The sequence below is a fragment of the Sinocyclocheilus anshuiensis genome, unplaced genomic scaffold, assembly GCF_001515605.1.
Source record: "Sinocyclocheilus anshuiensis isolate Anshui unplaced genomic scaffold, SAMN03320099.WGS_v1.1 scaffold3529, whole genome shotgun sequence".
Lineage (NCBI taxonomy): Eukaryota > Metazoa > Chordata > Actinopteri > Cypriniformes > Cyprinidae > Sinocyclocheilus > Sinocyclocheilus anshuiensis.
This window is the reverse complement of record NW_015557302.1, coordinates 90,412-105,705: the sequence shown is the minus strand read 5'-3', so window position 1 is coordinate 105,705 and position 15,294 is coordinate 90,412. Positions and strand designations below refer to the sequence as shown.

Here is a 15,294-nt window from a genome sequence, read left to right as displayed (position 1 = left end):
TTCCAGCAGCAACCTAGTTTTCCCAGGAGGTCTCCCATCCAGGTACTGACCAGGCTCAGCCCTGCTTGGCTTCAGTGGGCAACCAGTCTTTATGGCTGCTAAACGCGCGTGTAAATACACACTGGAAGAGGAGATCAGAGTGGCAAAGAGGAATTATTCTGAACTACAGAGGGTAGTCCGTACTGCTGAGCGAATCATTGGTACAACCCTCCCTTCTCTTCAAGAACAGTACTCATCCAGAGTGAGCAAAAGGGCTAGCAAAATCACTCTGGACCCCTCACATCCAGCAAACTCCCTCTTTGAACTGTTGCCATCTGGTCGACGCTACAGAGCTCTGAGCACCAGAACGACCAGACACAGGAACAGTTTCTTCCCTCAGGCAATCCATCTCATGAACACTTGACAATAACTGTGGAACACACAATACTATTTATACACTCATAAACTTATTTATCTAACACACACACTTAGTCTACACCTCAAATTTGCACATAATATACCTGTACATACAAAACTGTCTTATTGTAATATACCTGCACATACAATTGCCAATTTATATATTTTTATTTCTTATTTAATTGTTCTATTCTATTTTTTTATTCTTCTTTTATTATCTGTGTTTTTGTACTGTGGCTGTCATTCTGTTGCACTGCGGAAGCTTCTGTCATGAAAACAAATTCCTCGTATGTGCAAACATACCTGGCAACCCCACTGTAGGTCATAGCTTGTGATTGTTCTATCAAGCCATGGCTCAGATATTACAATGACTACTCAACTCAGATTTAAAAGCAGAAGAAACAGTAATAGAGTTAGAGCACACTTTATCAAGCCCACATCAAACTTATGGAAACTTAAAAACAAACAAATAATCTCCAAAAAAAAATTTTTTTTAACTTGTACACTTTCCAGTTTGTATCCAGTTTTTCTGTTTTATAACAGGTGAAATGTGATGTCATGAAATGGAATAGAATCAGATATTTACTTGGTTGAATGCCAATAGGAGTAGAACCACTAGAATAATGCACCCAGCACTTATATGTAGCATACAGACTGTTAGCATACTCTTGTAGAGTCTGTAGTAGTGAAATTTAAATTATTCTGAAGAACCTTGATACAGAAGAACAGAATGAGCTAGAAGTCACAGTAGATGCAGCACTGCAATTGCAATTTGATGTTGCAAATACAAAATGCCACCTGCTTTCCAAACCATTACTAGATGCATTCATGCAGTCTTTCCTAGTCTTGAATTGCAAAATGTGATTTGCTTTTTTTTCTCTTCTGTTTGACATAACTTTGTTCAAGCCTATAGGTTCTAATGTACTGTGGGATTTATGTAGACTTGAGCAGCTTTAATGTGTGTCTTGCCTGTGTACTTATCCATCTAATCAAACAGTTACATGTTTAAACTGGTTAAGCCAAATTATTTATCATAGGAAGCAACACCAATACTTACTTTCTAGCTTGTTTTTTGCACTTTCCAACTTTCCTCGCCAAGTGTCAGAACAGTTATTTTGACATCACCTAGCAAGTATGTTGCCCCCAAGGGCTTTTAAAAAGCGGGAAAGAGACAGCAACTGTAATGGCTTATGGGCAGAAGTGCAAATGTTCCATTCAGTGTTCTCTCTCGGTCATTGCATATGTTACTGACGCCTTAGATTTCATGGTGGAAAGGGGCCTCCTTGTAACAAATACAGTCATAAATAGAGATGAGCACAAGTACTCAGTTTCTCGAAAGTAGCACCAATGTTTAATTGTAAACTCACAATATTTCAAACTAGGGCTGTCAAATCAAATTATGTAATATGCAAATAATGACAATTTATCAGTTGTGAGAGAATCATGATCTCTATTCTAAGCAAAAGAAAAGAAAAAAAAAGATTATCAGTTAATCCAGAATTGTACAGCTCTTATTAGTTACTGAGGTTACTCTCACCATTGTGCCAACAAATCTGTACATTTCATCTGGCAAAAAATAAAAAGCGATACCAAATGATACCAAACTTGGTGGGATGATCAGAAATCCCAGATACATATCCGCCAGGCACTAGGTGGTGCTATAATTAGCACTTTTGCATTTTGGTTCATCACTTTGAAATTGTAAGGCCTAGTAGCAAACGTATTTTTCCCCTCAACTAATCTGCAAAACATATATCTTCGATTTCTATTTGTGCTTGCACTATTTTCGATTTTCTGAAAACCTAGTTCTTCGAACACCACTTAGGCTGTTTGCCAATCTTCACCAATCTGTGTACAAAGCAGCTATAGATTATGCTGGCAAAATGTTGTCAAAAAATGCTGATATGTAGAAGCATTGCAAAGATATTAGCAAATTAAATTGTCTGCCATCACACGTTTTAACGAATGGACCTATATTCGAACGCAAAAAATAACAAAAAAACAAACGCTCTTAACTCCACAGCCATATGATAAATCAAGTTGAAAATGGGTATGCCCCTTCTTTGGGGCAAATAGTAACATATTTTTCAAATGTTACTCTCATAACCAAACAAACATTGCTGCCAACAGCCAATCAAATTTCAGCATCTTATAAAATCAAATCTGACCGGCCCACTATTGTGAAAAATGGCAGACACTTAGAAGGTATGCTTGATTAAGCTGTGTATCAAATTTGGTGAGAATCGGCCACAATGTGGTGCTATAACATGTTTTTGCTAATGATGCTTACATAGGACCAACAGTTGAATAAAGTTAAAGGGGTCATGACATGGGTTTTTTGGTTTGTTTTATTATGTTCCCTTAGGTGCAATTATAATATTACTATAGTTTTTTGGACGAAAAACTTAAAAAATTTAGTGATTTATGACCTTTTTCCACCCTGTTTCTCATCCTCTGACTCAAACAGTCGGTTTTGGGGGGGTTTCCCCTTTAAGAGTTCAGTGTAACCACCCACTGTTATGATTGGCTAATGTTTTTTAACACGGGGCCTGAACATGATGGACTCTGAAAAGTAAGTAATTAAAAACACTGTGATTATTCATTATGAATTAAACCACTATTAATATTTTAAAAAGTAGTTTTTACATGAACTACATTACTTACAGTTTGCGGTGTCGTTGTTGGGTCCAGAATAGTCGGCACGGCCTGATCTTTGAGCAAAAGTGTTCTGGCAAGCATTACAGTAGCGATTTGTTCTCAAAACAGTCATCCATGAAATGTAGTGAACACACGCGTAAATTAACACTGACGTGACTGGGACGTTCGCAGAAAATAAACAATCCATTTTTCCCTGACATCTGGATCCTTCGGCAGCATATTCAAACATGTTGTTTTTCCACAGCCAGGAACTGCACATCTGCGTGGTATCGCAATCTTATTGTAAACAGCTACTTCTTCAGACCCACTCGCTGCACGTCGACTGAACACCTATGGGCGTGACAACGATGCGATGATGCAAAATTAGGCGTAGGTGTCTTGCGCTGAAGGCGGTCATATGCAAACGACTGGTGCTAGGTGATGTCACCTTGCCCCATAGGATCCATAACGAGCCGTATTTGAAGCTTGATTAAATAAATGCTTTGTTTATAATGGGGAGGATGTCTTAAGCTATGAAACTTGCAGGAACTTTTGATGGTACAAAGACCTCTTATTTGCCAGAAGATCAAGGCAAATTTGGTTTCTCATGTCATCACCCCTTTAAATAAAGCTAATATACATACCCCCGAAAAATACTTGTTTGATTATTCTGTCAAATATTCAGGGAGTCATTGTGTCATAAATGCTGTTTCTTTTTAGTGGTGTTGGTAACATACATTTTTTTGGTACAAGTTACAAATGTTATTGTTTTATTAATTGGTTTTGTATGATTTTTTTTTTTTTAATGATGGCTTGATTTCCTTTCGTTGGGGTTCCCTTACCCCTGTAAAAGCAGATGTATTGGCAAGTCTGGCAGTCATAGAAAACTTCATACTGACACAAGTGCTTCCAGATGGGAAGTTTTTTAATTGGTCATTAGAAGGATCATAAATATAACAGTAAAATATTTGTCAGGCCATTTATTGTGCGAATTTACTGGCTAATTGCTCATGTGCTTGGAGATACTACCATTTTTTAGTGTTATAAACTTGTTGTTTTAACTAATCTCAATTTCCATAATCATATTTGCAATATTAAAGATTTAGAGTGTACACTAAAACATTGTATTCTTTCTTTTTAGCATCAATAATAAGCTCCAGCAGCCAGAGGCAGCATCAGGAGTTCTGGAGTATGCCATGAAACACTTTGGAGAATTGGTAAGACCTTCCATCCCTTATTAATCTGTGTGCCATCCATCATGCATTGACTTTATAAGATGATGTGAATCTCACTATGCCTGTTAAGAAAGGTCTTGGTCATATCACCTTAAAAAATATTTTAGATGTTTTTTTTTGTTTGTTTGTTTTTTAATTATTGTGATGAGAATTGAGGGGCTAATTGCTTGATTGTCATAAAAATAGTATCTGTTTGTCTTGTTTAACTATTAGAATATTAACTTCAGATGAAACAAGTGTTTTGTAAGCATTTACAACCCCAATTCCAGAAAAGTTGGGACGTTTTGTAAAATGCAATAAAGCTGTAACGATTCAGTCCACTGAAAGCGAACGTAGTGAAGAACCCATGTGCAGTTTATTTACAGACGTGATCCAAACATCCAAACAATAAATGAAGACTAGATGGGAAACAAGACACATGACTAAGACAACCAATCAGAACATGACACAATGAACAGAGGAACCAATAGCATGAAGACAAGAGGGCAAGGGAAGCATGACACTAACATGACACTAACATGAAACAATTACAAAATAAAAGACATGAAAACATGAACATGACAAAACCCAAAACAAACCTTACAGATCCCCCCCTCTATGGGCGGCTCCTGACGCCCTAATGCAACATCCACCCTAACCAAAACAACAAAACGTCCAGGAGGATGGAGGACTGGAGGTGGTCCAGGGGGTGGGATGGAGAGCCAGGCCCATGAAGCGGAACAGGCAGAGCAGGGAGCCATGGCGGAGCAGGCAGAGCGGGGAGCCATGGCGGAGCAGAGACATGGACAGACCACTTGACTGTGACAGAACACGCAGAGAGTTCTTGAATGGCCTCCTTGGCCGTGAAAGGACAGACAGTGAGTTCATGAACGGCCTCCATGGCCGTGACAGGACAGACAGTGAGTTCATGAACAGCCTCCATGGCCATAACAGGACAGACAGTGAGTTCATGAACAGCCTCCTTGGCCGTGGCAGGACAAGCAAAGAGTTCATGAACGGTCTCTGTGGCCGTGACCGGACAAGCAAAGAGTTTGTGAGCAGCCTCCGTGGCTGTGACAGGGCAGACAGTGAGTTCATGAACAGCCTCTGTGGCCGTGACAGGACAAGCAAATAGTTCAGAAGTGAACAGTGCCACCTCTGGAGGTTCTGCAGCGGAAGCCGCCACCTCTGGAGGTTCTGCAGCGGACGCCGTCACCTCTGGAGGTTCTGCAGCAGATGCCGTCACCTCTGGAGGTTCTGCAGCGGATGCCGTCACCTCTGAGACAGACTCGTGGACAGCAGGGGCCTCTGGGGCAGACGTGAGCGGACTCTGAAATGGTGGCCATGATGGGATGAGGCTCTGAAATGGTGGCCATGTCGTGACGAGACTCTGGACGATCAGCTGCGACGTGATGAGACTCTTGAAGATCAGCTGAAACGTGACGAGACTCTAGAAGGGCGGCCATTTTGTGAAGAGACTCTTGTGTGGCGGCCATCTTGCCACGAAGCTCTTCAATGGCGGCCATATTGTGAAGAATCTCCTGAGTGACTGGCATGATGTGAGCAGGCTCTGGTTTGGCAGACGTGATGTGATCAGGCTTTGACTTGGTAGATATGACATGAGTAAACTTTGACTTAACTGGCATGATTGGAGCAGGTCCTGGAGTAGCAGGCATGATGTGAGCAGGCTGTGGCTTGGCAGACATGATGTGAGGATACCTCCCAGACCACTATAGAAAAGCTAAGACAGAGTTTCAGTGTAATTGGACTGCCTCGGATGTTGATTATCAGACAATGGACCTTGTTTTACAAGTGCAGATTTTGCTTCATTCATGAAAAAGAATGAAATTCAGCACATCAGAACAGCACACTTCCACCCTTTATCAAATGGGTAAGCGGAAAGAGCCGTGCAGACTTTAAAAATGGTCTCAAGAAAATGTGAGGAGAAACTTTGGAGACAAGAGTGAGCGGGTTTCTGTTTAGTTATACGATTACTCCACAAACCATGAGTGGATTGTCTCCTTCTGAAATTAAGATGTCCAGACGATTAAGATTGACTTTTTGATTTGCTTCTACCAGACATGGCAACCAAAGTACAAAAGAAACAGTTGAAACAGAAAGAAGAACATGACAACAGCGTAGACCTGCAGACCTTTTCAGAGGGTGATGCTGTGTACGTATGTGAGAAATGATGGCAATGGCTATGGCCTACAATGGGTTCCTGCTTATGGTTGAAAGATGTACAATGAGTACAACTCTAGCAGTTCCTGTTGTTGACCGCTGGGGGGGTCATATGCAGTTGTTGGGAATACTGCCTGTTATGCAGATGAACGTTGTGTGTGCTGCTGTGTAGTCAGACTGTTGTTTATCCTGTGTGCACAGTTATTAGTAAAAAACGACCATACTGCAGTCCTGTCTTCAGTGTGATTTTTCATGCCAAGTTACAACAAAAAGTTTTAAAGTCCCATCTTGGCCGGGGACTCAGGCGTGTCAGCCATCTTGGCCGGGGAATCAGGTGTGGCAGCCATGACGTGACGAGGCTCTTGAGTGGCCGGCATGACGTGAGCAGGCCCTGGATTAGCAGGTGTGACGTTAGCAGGCCCTGGAGTAGCAGACATGACGTTAGCAGACTCTGGCTTGGCAGACATGATGTGATCAGGCTTTGACTTAGTAGACATGACATGAGTATACTTTGACTTAACTGGCATGATGTTAGTAGGTCCTGGAGTAGCAGGCACGACATTAGCAGGCTTTGGCATTCTGGAGGATAGCAGGATTCCTCATCAACTATCCCCACAGTAAATGGTGAGCCAGCCAAACGGAGTGCAAAGTCAATGTATTGTTCCAGTGACCAGTATGGGGTATTGCGTGGCATCAACTGGGAAATGTTTTTGTCCAAACCAAAACGGAAAATGTCCTTAAGGAACGTATCATTAAAATCTACCTGGTGACGAAGCCCAAAAAAGACATGAAAACATGAACATGACAAAACCCAAAACAGACCTTACAAAAGCCAAGAATCTGTGATTTGTTAATTCAATTTAACTTTTATTTAATTGACAAAAGAACAAAGAAAATATTTTGATGGCTACAACATACTCCAAAAAAAGTTTTGAAATCGTTCACAGTAAGCAGGTGAATTGGTAATAGGTGAGGGTATCATGTTTGGGTATAAAAGGAGCATCTCAGTCTTTGCCAGCAAAGCTGGATCATGGTTCATCACGCTATAACAAATCTCATGAGAGAAGTGTCAAACAAATCAAAAATCACATTTCTCAATGCAAAATCGCAAAGAATTTATTTATTTTACCAACTACCATACATAATATTGTGAAAAGATTCAGAGAATCCAGAGAAATCTCAGTCTATGTAGGGTGAGGCAGGAAACCTCAGTTGAATGTGCATGACCTTTGGGCCCTCAAATGGCATTGCATAAGAAACCGTCATGCTGCGGTGTTAAATATAGCCACATGGGCTCAGGAGTTCTTCGGGAAACTGCTGTCACTTAACACAGTCTGCTGTTGCATCAATAAATGCAACTTGAATCTCTGTTACTCTTGGAGAAAGCTGTACATCAATTCTATGCAGTGATGTCGCAGCGTTCTCTGGGCCAGAGCTCATCTCAGATAGTCAAAAAGAAATGTGTGCTGTGGTCAGGTGAGTCCACATTTCACCTGGTTTCTGAAAAAAATCGATGTCGACTTCTTAATCTCAAACATGAAAGGGAGCATCCAGACTTTCATCAGCGACAGATGCGAAAGCAAACGTCTGTCATAGTATGGAGAGGCAGCAGAGCAAACGGTATGGGTGACTGGCATACGTGCGAAGGTACCATTGACATGGAGGCATATATTGAAATTGTACAGAGACATAAAATGTTATCAAGATGATGTTTTTCATGGGAAGTCCATGGTTATTAGATCAAGACAAATCCAGGTCTCATTCTGCATGTGCTACTACAGCGTGGTTTCGTAGACAGAGTGAATGTGCTAGGGGTGGCTATGGGGTTTGTTACGTCGCAATATTGGAAATATTTCTGTTTTAAACCATGAAGGCTGATAATAAGCAACGTGCAAACTTTGCGCAGGAGTTATGACGGTGAACGTTTTAACCTCAGTCAATTATACAAAGTGAAAGTAAAAAAAGTACAAACTGACGCCGCTTTCGGCATCTGACGCTGCATTAACGGCGAATATTCTCTCAGAGACGACAAGAGACGAATCTACTTCAACATATGCTGATAACGGCATATAACTGTCTTGAATTATTCCTTAATATTTCTCTTGTGGCCCATGCATAGTGAAAAAAAAAAGAGAAATGAATTTTGCGTTAAACAGGTTATTTTTGAAAGTCGGTGCTTGAAATAAAGCTGCTCTTAATTTTCATTGATGACTGCAGTGTTAATAATTTTAATTACAGACCTATAATTCATTGTATAAATTAATAGACCTGTTTTACAATAGCTTTTTAAAAACATTTTCAATGAGGAGTAAGCTAATAGCCTAATCTTTTATTATCCTCATAGCGCGTCAGTTATGTGGTGATGCTCTATGAAATTATTGCAGGGCAAATTAATTGTAATTTAATAATAAAAGTAACCTAATAATAATAACAGGCCTAATAATAAGAAGAATGTAACAGGCCTACATTAATTGGAAATGCCAAATCCTCTTAATATTGCCAATATTTGATGCTTTTGACAATATCTCTGGCTATAGTTGACACATGATACGACGCAACCCAGCACGGGGAGGTTATTGTGGGGCCCCTCAACAGGTTAATTATATTTTCTATCGCTTAACCCAACCCCTACCCCTAAACACTAGATTTCAAATAACAAGATTTAAAGACAAACATAATTTGACTGATTTTAAACTAGTAAGGTCTGGCTATTAGTGAGGACATTTTGGACCTCACAGGTATCAAACCTGTACACACACATACAAATACAAATCTAAATCAATTCACACGTGTGACAATTTGCAAATACAGACTTAACAATCAGTTCATAAATGTAAAACATTTTGTGCACACTTGTAGTTTTTGTGAATAGTGTTTTGCATTTGTAAAACATTTGGGCCTCATATTTTGCAAAACCTCTGCTCACCAATGTAGTAGTTTTTAAAAAGTCATAATAGTCAAAATTCTAGTTACTCTAGTTTACAAAAAAAACAGTTTATGTAGAAAACCTACTAGTTCTTAAGAAATCTAATGTGTCCTTATTAAAGTACAAATTCAGCATCTTTTTTTCAGTTGAGTAGCACTGTATATGGAATCAGAATAGTATAGAAAGTAGGGATGTTCATTTCGGTTATTTTTCCTAACCGACAACCGATGCTCGTTAACCGATTGTTAACCATTAACCGACAAGATCATTTTAAATTAGAATTGAATTCAATTAGAAAGGATAAGTGTCTGTGAACCGTTAAAAATACTAACATTGTTTAATTTTAAATGCGCAAAAAGCAGCAAACAGAACATGAGGATTCACATGGCCATCATTCATAATGGTTCATTATCATAATAAAATACAGTAAGTAAAACATATGGAAAAAACTATGTAGTAAAAAAAAAAAATATGTAGGCCTAGTAAAAAATATGTAGTAAAATCTGTTAAGCCGTTAAGGTTAAGTGTTATCACTGTACCACCGTGATGTAAAACATTTTGTTTTACGTGGATATTGTAACGTGAGTGAAGTACATAATAAATAATAATTTGCCATTCAAATACATTGTGAATACGGAAACATTTGATTTTGTGTGGAATGAGAGACCCAACGTTGGTTTCAGTTTAGTTTTAACCTAAATGAATTCGTTTTGGCTTGTCATTTATATTGCTATAGCTTCTAATATTTTTAATTCTTTAATTCTTTTCTAAATATTGTTAATTGAAAGGATTTGTTGTGGAGTGAGGGGAACTCACTCACAATTCACTAGCTATGTTTACAGTGTTTATTATAATGTTTGTAAACATTTCGCGTCGGCATTAGGTCTATTTCTGAATGAAAATAAAATGCGAATTATACGTGACATGCCCATGTTTTCCCCTAAAAAACAAGTTTTTTTTATACGCGTAGTGTATTTTAACCATGCAGCAAACCATTTTAAATATTTTGATAAATTACTGAAAAAATAAATAATTAAATGCATTCTTAAAACGTTTAACTGATTGTATTAATCGGTCAAAATTCTTACCGTCGGATAACCGGTTAAACGGTTAAAATGAACATCCCTAATAGAAAGTGAGTATATAAAGAGTAGTAAGAAAACTGTTGTAGTGATTCCAATGTTTTGATCATAGTTTAAGTTTTTGTGTAAAATGTTAAAACAAATACACATTTATTTGTTTAAGCTGGTACTTTCTATGTATATGCAGTTTTTTTGCCAATTTTCTGGCCCTTGTTGCAGAATCCAGGATTATGAGTGGAGATTTACTTTGTTTTTTGTTGTTGTTGTAGCCTTTCGAGACTTATTGGGCCCAAATGACATACAGATTCTGTATACTATATGAAAAATGAGCATTTTATGCTCTCATTCATCAGCAGAGCCTGCTTAGAAAATTCAGTTTCTTTAAATTATGAAATATGACCTGGTGAAGTGTTATTTCAACTGTTGCTGAGCCATCCATTACTCTGGCAGATGCTCACAGTGGGCTCGCTGCCAATTTTAAAATAAATTGTTTCTGTGCCCTCCCATTAAATGTTAGAACAACAATTGGAGCTATCCGTACTCAGCTGTCTGCATTCCAGATGTGAATGTAATTTGTGTGAGACTGAAAATCCCAAATGTTTAGTGCCAAATGATGAGTTTGTGGTTTACTTAATTTACGAATGAAGCAAGCACTTTCAACTCCCTACCCCATAAAAAAAATAAAAATAAATAAAAAAATTGTCCCTGATTTTTCATTGATGTCAGTGATATCGTTTTAATTATTTCCATCATCCTTTTATGTTTGTCTTCCACTACAGGAGATCCAAGCCACCTGGTATGAGAAACTTCATGAGTGGGAAGATGCTTTGGTCGCCTATGATAAAAAAATCGACATGAACAAAGATGATCCGGAGCTTATTCTGGGTCGCATGAGATGTCTGGAAGCACTAGGCGAATGGTAGGCACATACATCATAACTTGTCAGTTTCTGGAAGTGTGCAGACTAATTCTTGCTTTTTTACAACTTTGGTTCTTTTTGGGGAATTTTTTTATTTGTCAATTTATGCATTATGCTTCAGGATAAATTTATTGAATACTTCCATTTTTTTTTTTTATAAATTAATTTAATTAAAGTTTTTTTTTTTTTTTGCACAGTCCTGTATAGTACTATTCTTATTGAAGGTAAATGTATGGGGGGGGGTGGATTAGTCAGGATGGACATGTCCATGTTTCTAAGCAGGAAGTTTGTAGTACTATCAAATGTTTGATGTTATTGGTAGGGGTGTGCGATATTGACAAAAAATTATATCTCGATATTTTATGGGATTTTATCGATAACGATAATTAGACGATATTTTGCTGAGTGTGTTATTGTGTGAAATTAAAACCGCCAGCAGGTGGCAGCAAATCACTGTTAATAAGTGAGTCATTGCGATTGAACCGAATCATTTAAACGAGTGATTCATTGAAGAACGAAACACCGTCATGTTGCTCAGAGACACAAAACAGTGCTGTGGCTGTATTCGGGATGATTTTTGTTGGCGAAATAGAGTAAAAACAAGCAATATGGTGTCTAAAATGTAAGTCTCTTAATTAACTTATTGTTTATTGAATTCAATGTCACATTTGTAATCAATTTTTGGAGAAAAACGGCACTCTTCGTGTGAAATTGAATAACTATATGAAGTGGTATAAATATATAAATTTTCTGCCATCATGTCTTGAATTTGTGATCATTCTAAATGCATTTTAATAGACTGAATCATGCAGTGAAAGAAAACACACTAAATGCGCACACGCGCTAGTCTAGACTTCGCATAATGTATGCGTGCGTTCTGTAGGGATGTTTTGAATGGTTTTTGCAAAATACTCGATAATGTCAAATCGCACATCGTTAAAACAACAATTACGATATTATCGCAGACAATATATATCGCACACCCCTAGTTATTGGTTACTATTTATTAGTTACGGATTCATTTTTTAGTCAGTATTACATTTTTGCCAAACGTAAGGTTTAGAACCTTGCTTCATTTTTTTAATTGACAAATTCTTATTCATAATATCAAGAAAACTATTATTGATGGAAAAAATGCACGCTGCCCACAAGCTGTAAAATATTCAAAGAAAAATGGACTGCAAAACATTACACCATGGAAAGTAATTTCTCTTGTGAAATATATTCCTCTTAATACGGGGTCACACAAGAAGGATAGGATATGACTGAGTGAGTAAAAGCAGAGATTGGTTGCATATGTGTGCTCACACCGTCCCTTTGTGCCCTCATGGAATCTAACAGTGCTCTCATTTGACATTTTTTTCTCTACTTTTGAAAGGAAAATCTTACTGATTTCTGTAATAGTCATTTACTGGGAAGCATGAGGAAGAGTTTGTGTGGGAGAGTGATTGAGGGGTGACTGATAAATGGTTCTCAGCTTGTTTTACCTTTGTATGGCAGCATTACACCCTGAATTTTTATTTTATAATTTATATACTTTATATAGGCTATTTAAAATTACATTAATCTCATAACATAATGCAATTGTTGTTTAAAAACATTTATGCTCCCTTTGAGCAGAAATAAACAGTTTGTAAAAGTTTAAATAAACATCATGATGCAGCCTACAGTGCCCTCCACTAATATTGGCATCCCTGGTAAATATGAGCAAAGGTGGCTGTGAAAATAAATCTGCATTGTTTATCTTTTTGATCTTTGTTTAAAAAAAAATTCACAAAATTCTAACCTTTCATTGAAGTAAAATGATTGAAAGTGGGGGCGAAATCTCATTATGAAATAAATGTTTTACCCCAATGCATGTTGGCCACAATTATTGGCACCCCTAGAAATTCTAATGAGTAAAATATCTCTGAAGTATACATATTTACATTTTTTTTAGCACACCAGGGTGACTAGGAGCATGAAATTGTTCGTCCATGACTTCCTGTTCCACAGGATTATAAATATGAGGAACACAAAGGCCAGACTCCCTTAATCGTCCATCACAAGGAGTAAAACCAAAGAATAAAGTTCTGATGTGCAGAAAAAGATTGTTGAGATTCACAAAATAGAAAGTGGCTGTAAGAAAAGAGCTAACGCATTGAAAATCCCCATTTCCACCATCAGGGCAATAATTAAGAGGTTCCAATCAACTAAAGATGTTACAAATCTGCCTGGAAGAGGACATGTATATCGTCCTAATACACGGTAAGGAGGAGAGTTTGAGTGGCCAAAGTCTCTCCAAGGATCACAGCTGGAGAATTGCAGATTTTAGTTGAGTCTTGGGGTCAGAAATCCTAAAAAAAAAAAAATCAAATAAAAAATCAAACAGCACCTACATCACCACATGTTGTTGTACATCTTGGGAAAAGGACGTTGCAATAATTGGGTGCCAATAATTGTGGCCACCTTGAACTAGAGAAAAACATGTATTTCATAATTAGATTTTCCCCCCACTTTCCATTGTTTTTCTTCAGTGAAAGGTTAGAATTTTGTGAATTTTTTTAATGAAAGATCAAAAAGATAAACGATGCAGATTTATTTTCACAGCCGCCTTTGCTCATATTTACCAAGGGTGCCAATACTAGTGGAGGGCACTGTATGTACCACCTTTGGCAATGTAAACATGGCTTTTGTTGATGTTGATCAAATTTTATTTGTAACATACTATAGTATTCTGATTGATTGATTTATTGAATTAATTCATTTGATTTAAATAAATCACAAAGAAAAAATATACATTGAATAAGGAAATATTAACTTTTAACTTTTAGTTTCATTAAAATGTACGACTTGGACAGCTATTGCTATTTGACAAATTCTTGTTTTTTTGTTCATTACAATGTAAAATGATGATCCAAGTGATCCTCTGGAATTTAGATTTAGCTATGTTGTATTTGTAGTGTTGTATAGCACATAAATCAGTGCAGCAGTGACTTGGCGCATGTCTGAGCATCCAAAGTTATTCCCATTCTCAGTGAAGTCGACAAAGTGGCCAAACATTACCGATCTAGTGCAAACTAGGGATATGCCGGTATCAAATTTTCATGTTGCGATTAATTGCTCATGCTTTTATCACGGTGTACGGTATTATCACGGTTTATATTTCGTTTTTAAAAAAAAAGTGCTGTCATAATACAGTATAACAGGTTTAATAACTTTTTTCTTATAACAAAAATAACTGAACATTTAAATGCAATAAAGCAATACAGAAAAATGTATAACGTTAAAAGTTTTACACAGATTAAAGTGCAAAACAACTATAAAGACCAATAGGTATCACTTTACAATACAATACCTTTTTCCAACTTCAAATTATGTCCCCAAAGGAAAACTTTGACAACATCTGTTTTAACTAAAAATAAACATTTCTCAGTTTGTTTATCTCACTTCAGTTTTATTTTTGCAGTGCAAAATGGGATTGTCAAGCAGACAAACTGACCAACACTTTCATGAAAACCTGTCATAAATGTTGTATGCACCTGGCAAACTCAACTATTTGTATTAAAGTCTAGTCTAGTCCACCTTAATTAAATGTAAACAGGTATGCTACTACAGGTATTTCGAACAGTGCAACTTGAAATTGTACTAAAAAGTTGTGCAGACCCTTCAGCAATTGGGGCATTTGAAAGTAAATTTATATTAAATTAAATAAAACATGTAGTCTTACATCTAGGGGTGCACCGAAATGAAAATTCTGGGCTGAAACGGAAACCGGAAATTCTGGATGCACTTGGCCGAAAACCGAAACCGAAAATGCTTTGTAATGATTATTTATTATTTTATTAAATAATATAAAGCAATTTTGTAAGACTTTTTAAATTTAACTCAATTTTAATGATACTGAATTAAAAAACAACACAAGCCAATAAAATAACCACACTTTTACTGAAAGTAACA

General features: G+C 37.3%; 1 protein-coding gene across 1 annotated transcript in view; it reads left to right on the top strand.

Moving 5' to 3' along the window:
• Positions 1-15,294, top strand: part of LOC107679101 (serine/threonine-protein kinase mTOR-like) — a gene marked incomplete at its 5' end in the record, with an annotated part of 149,964 nt that overhangs the window by 69,084 nt on the left and 65,586 nt on the right. Inside the window, 2 exons of the mRNA XM_016474555.1 lie at positions 4,175-4,250; positions 11,216-11,355. Of these exons, the coding sequence (XP_016330041.1) occupies positions 4,175-4,250; positions 11,216-11,355 (216 nt within the window). The remainder of the gene's footprint in view (positions 1-4,174; positions 4,251-11,215; positions 11,356-15,294) is intronic.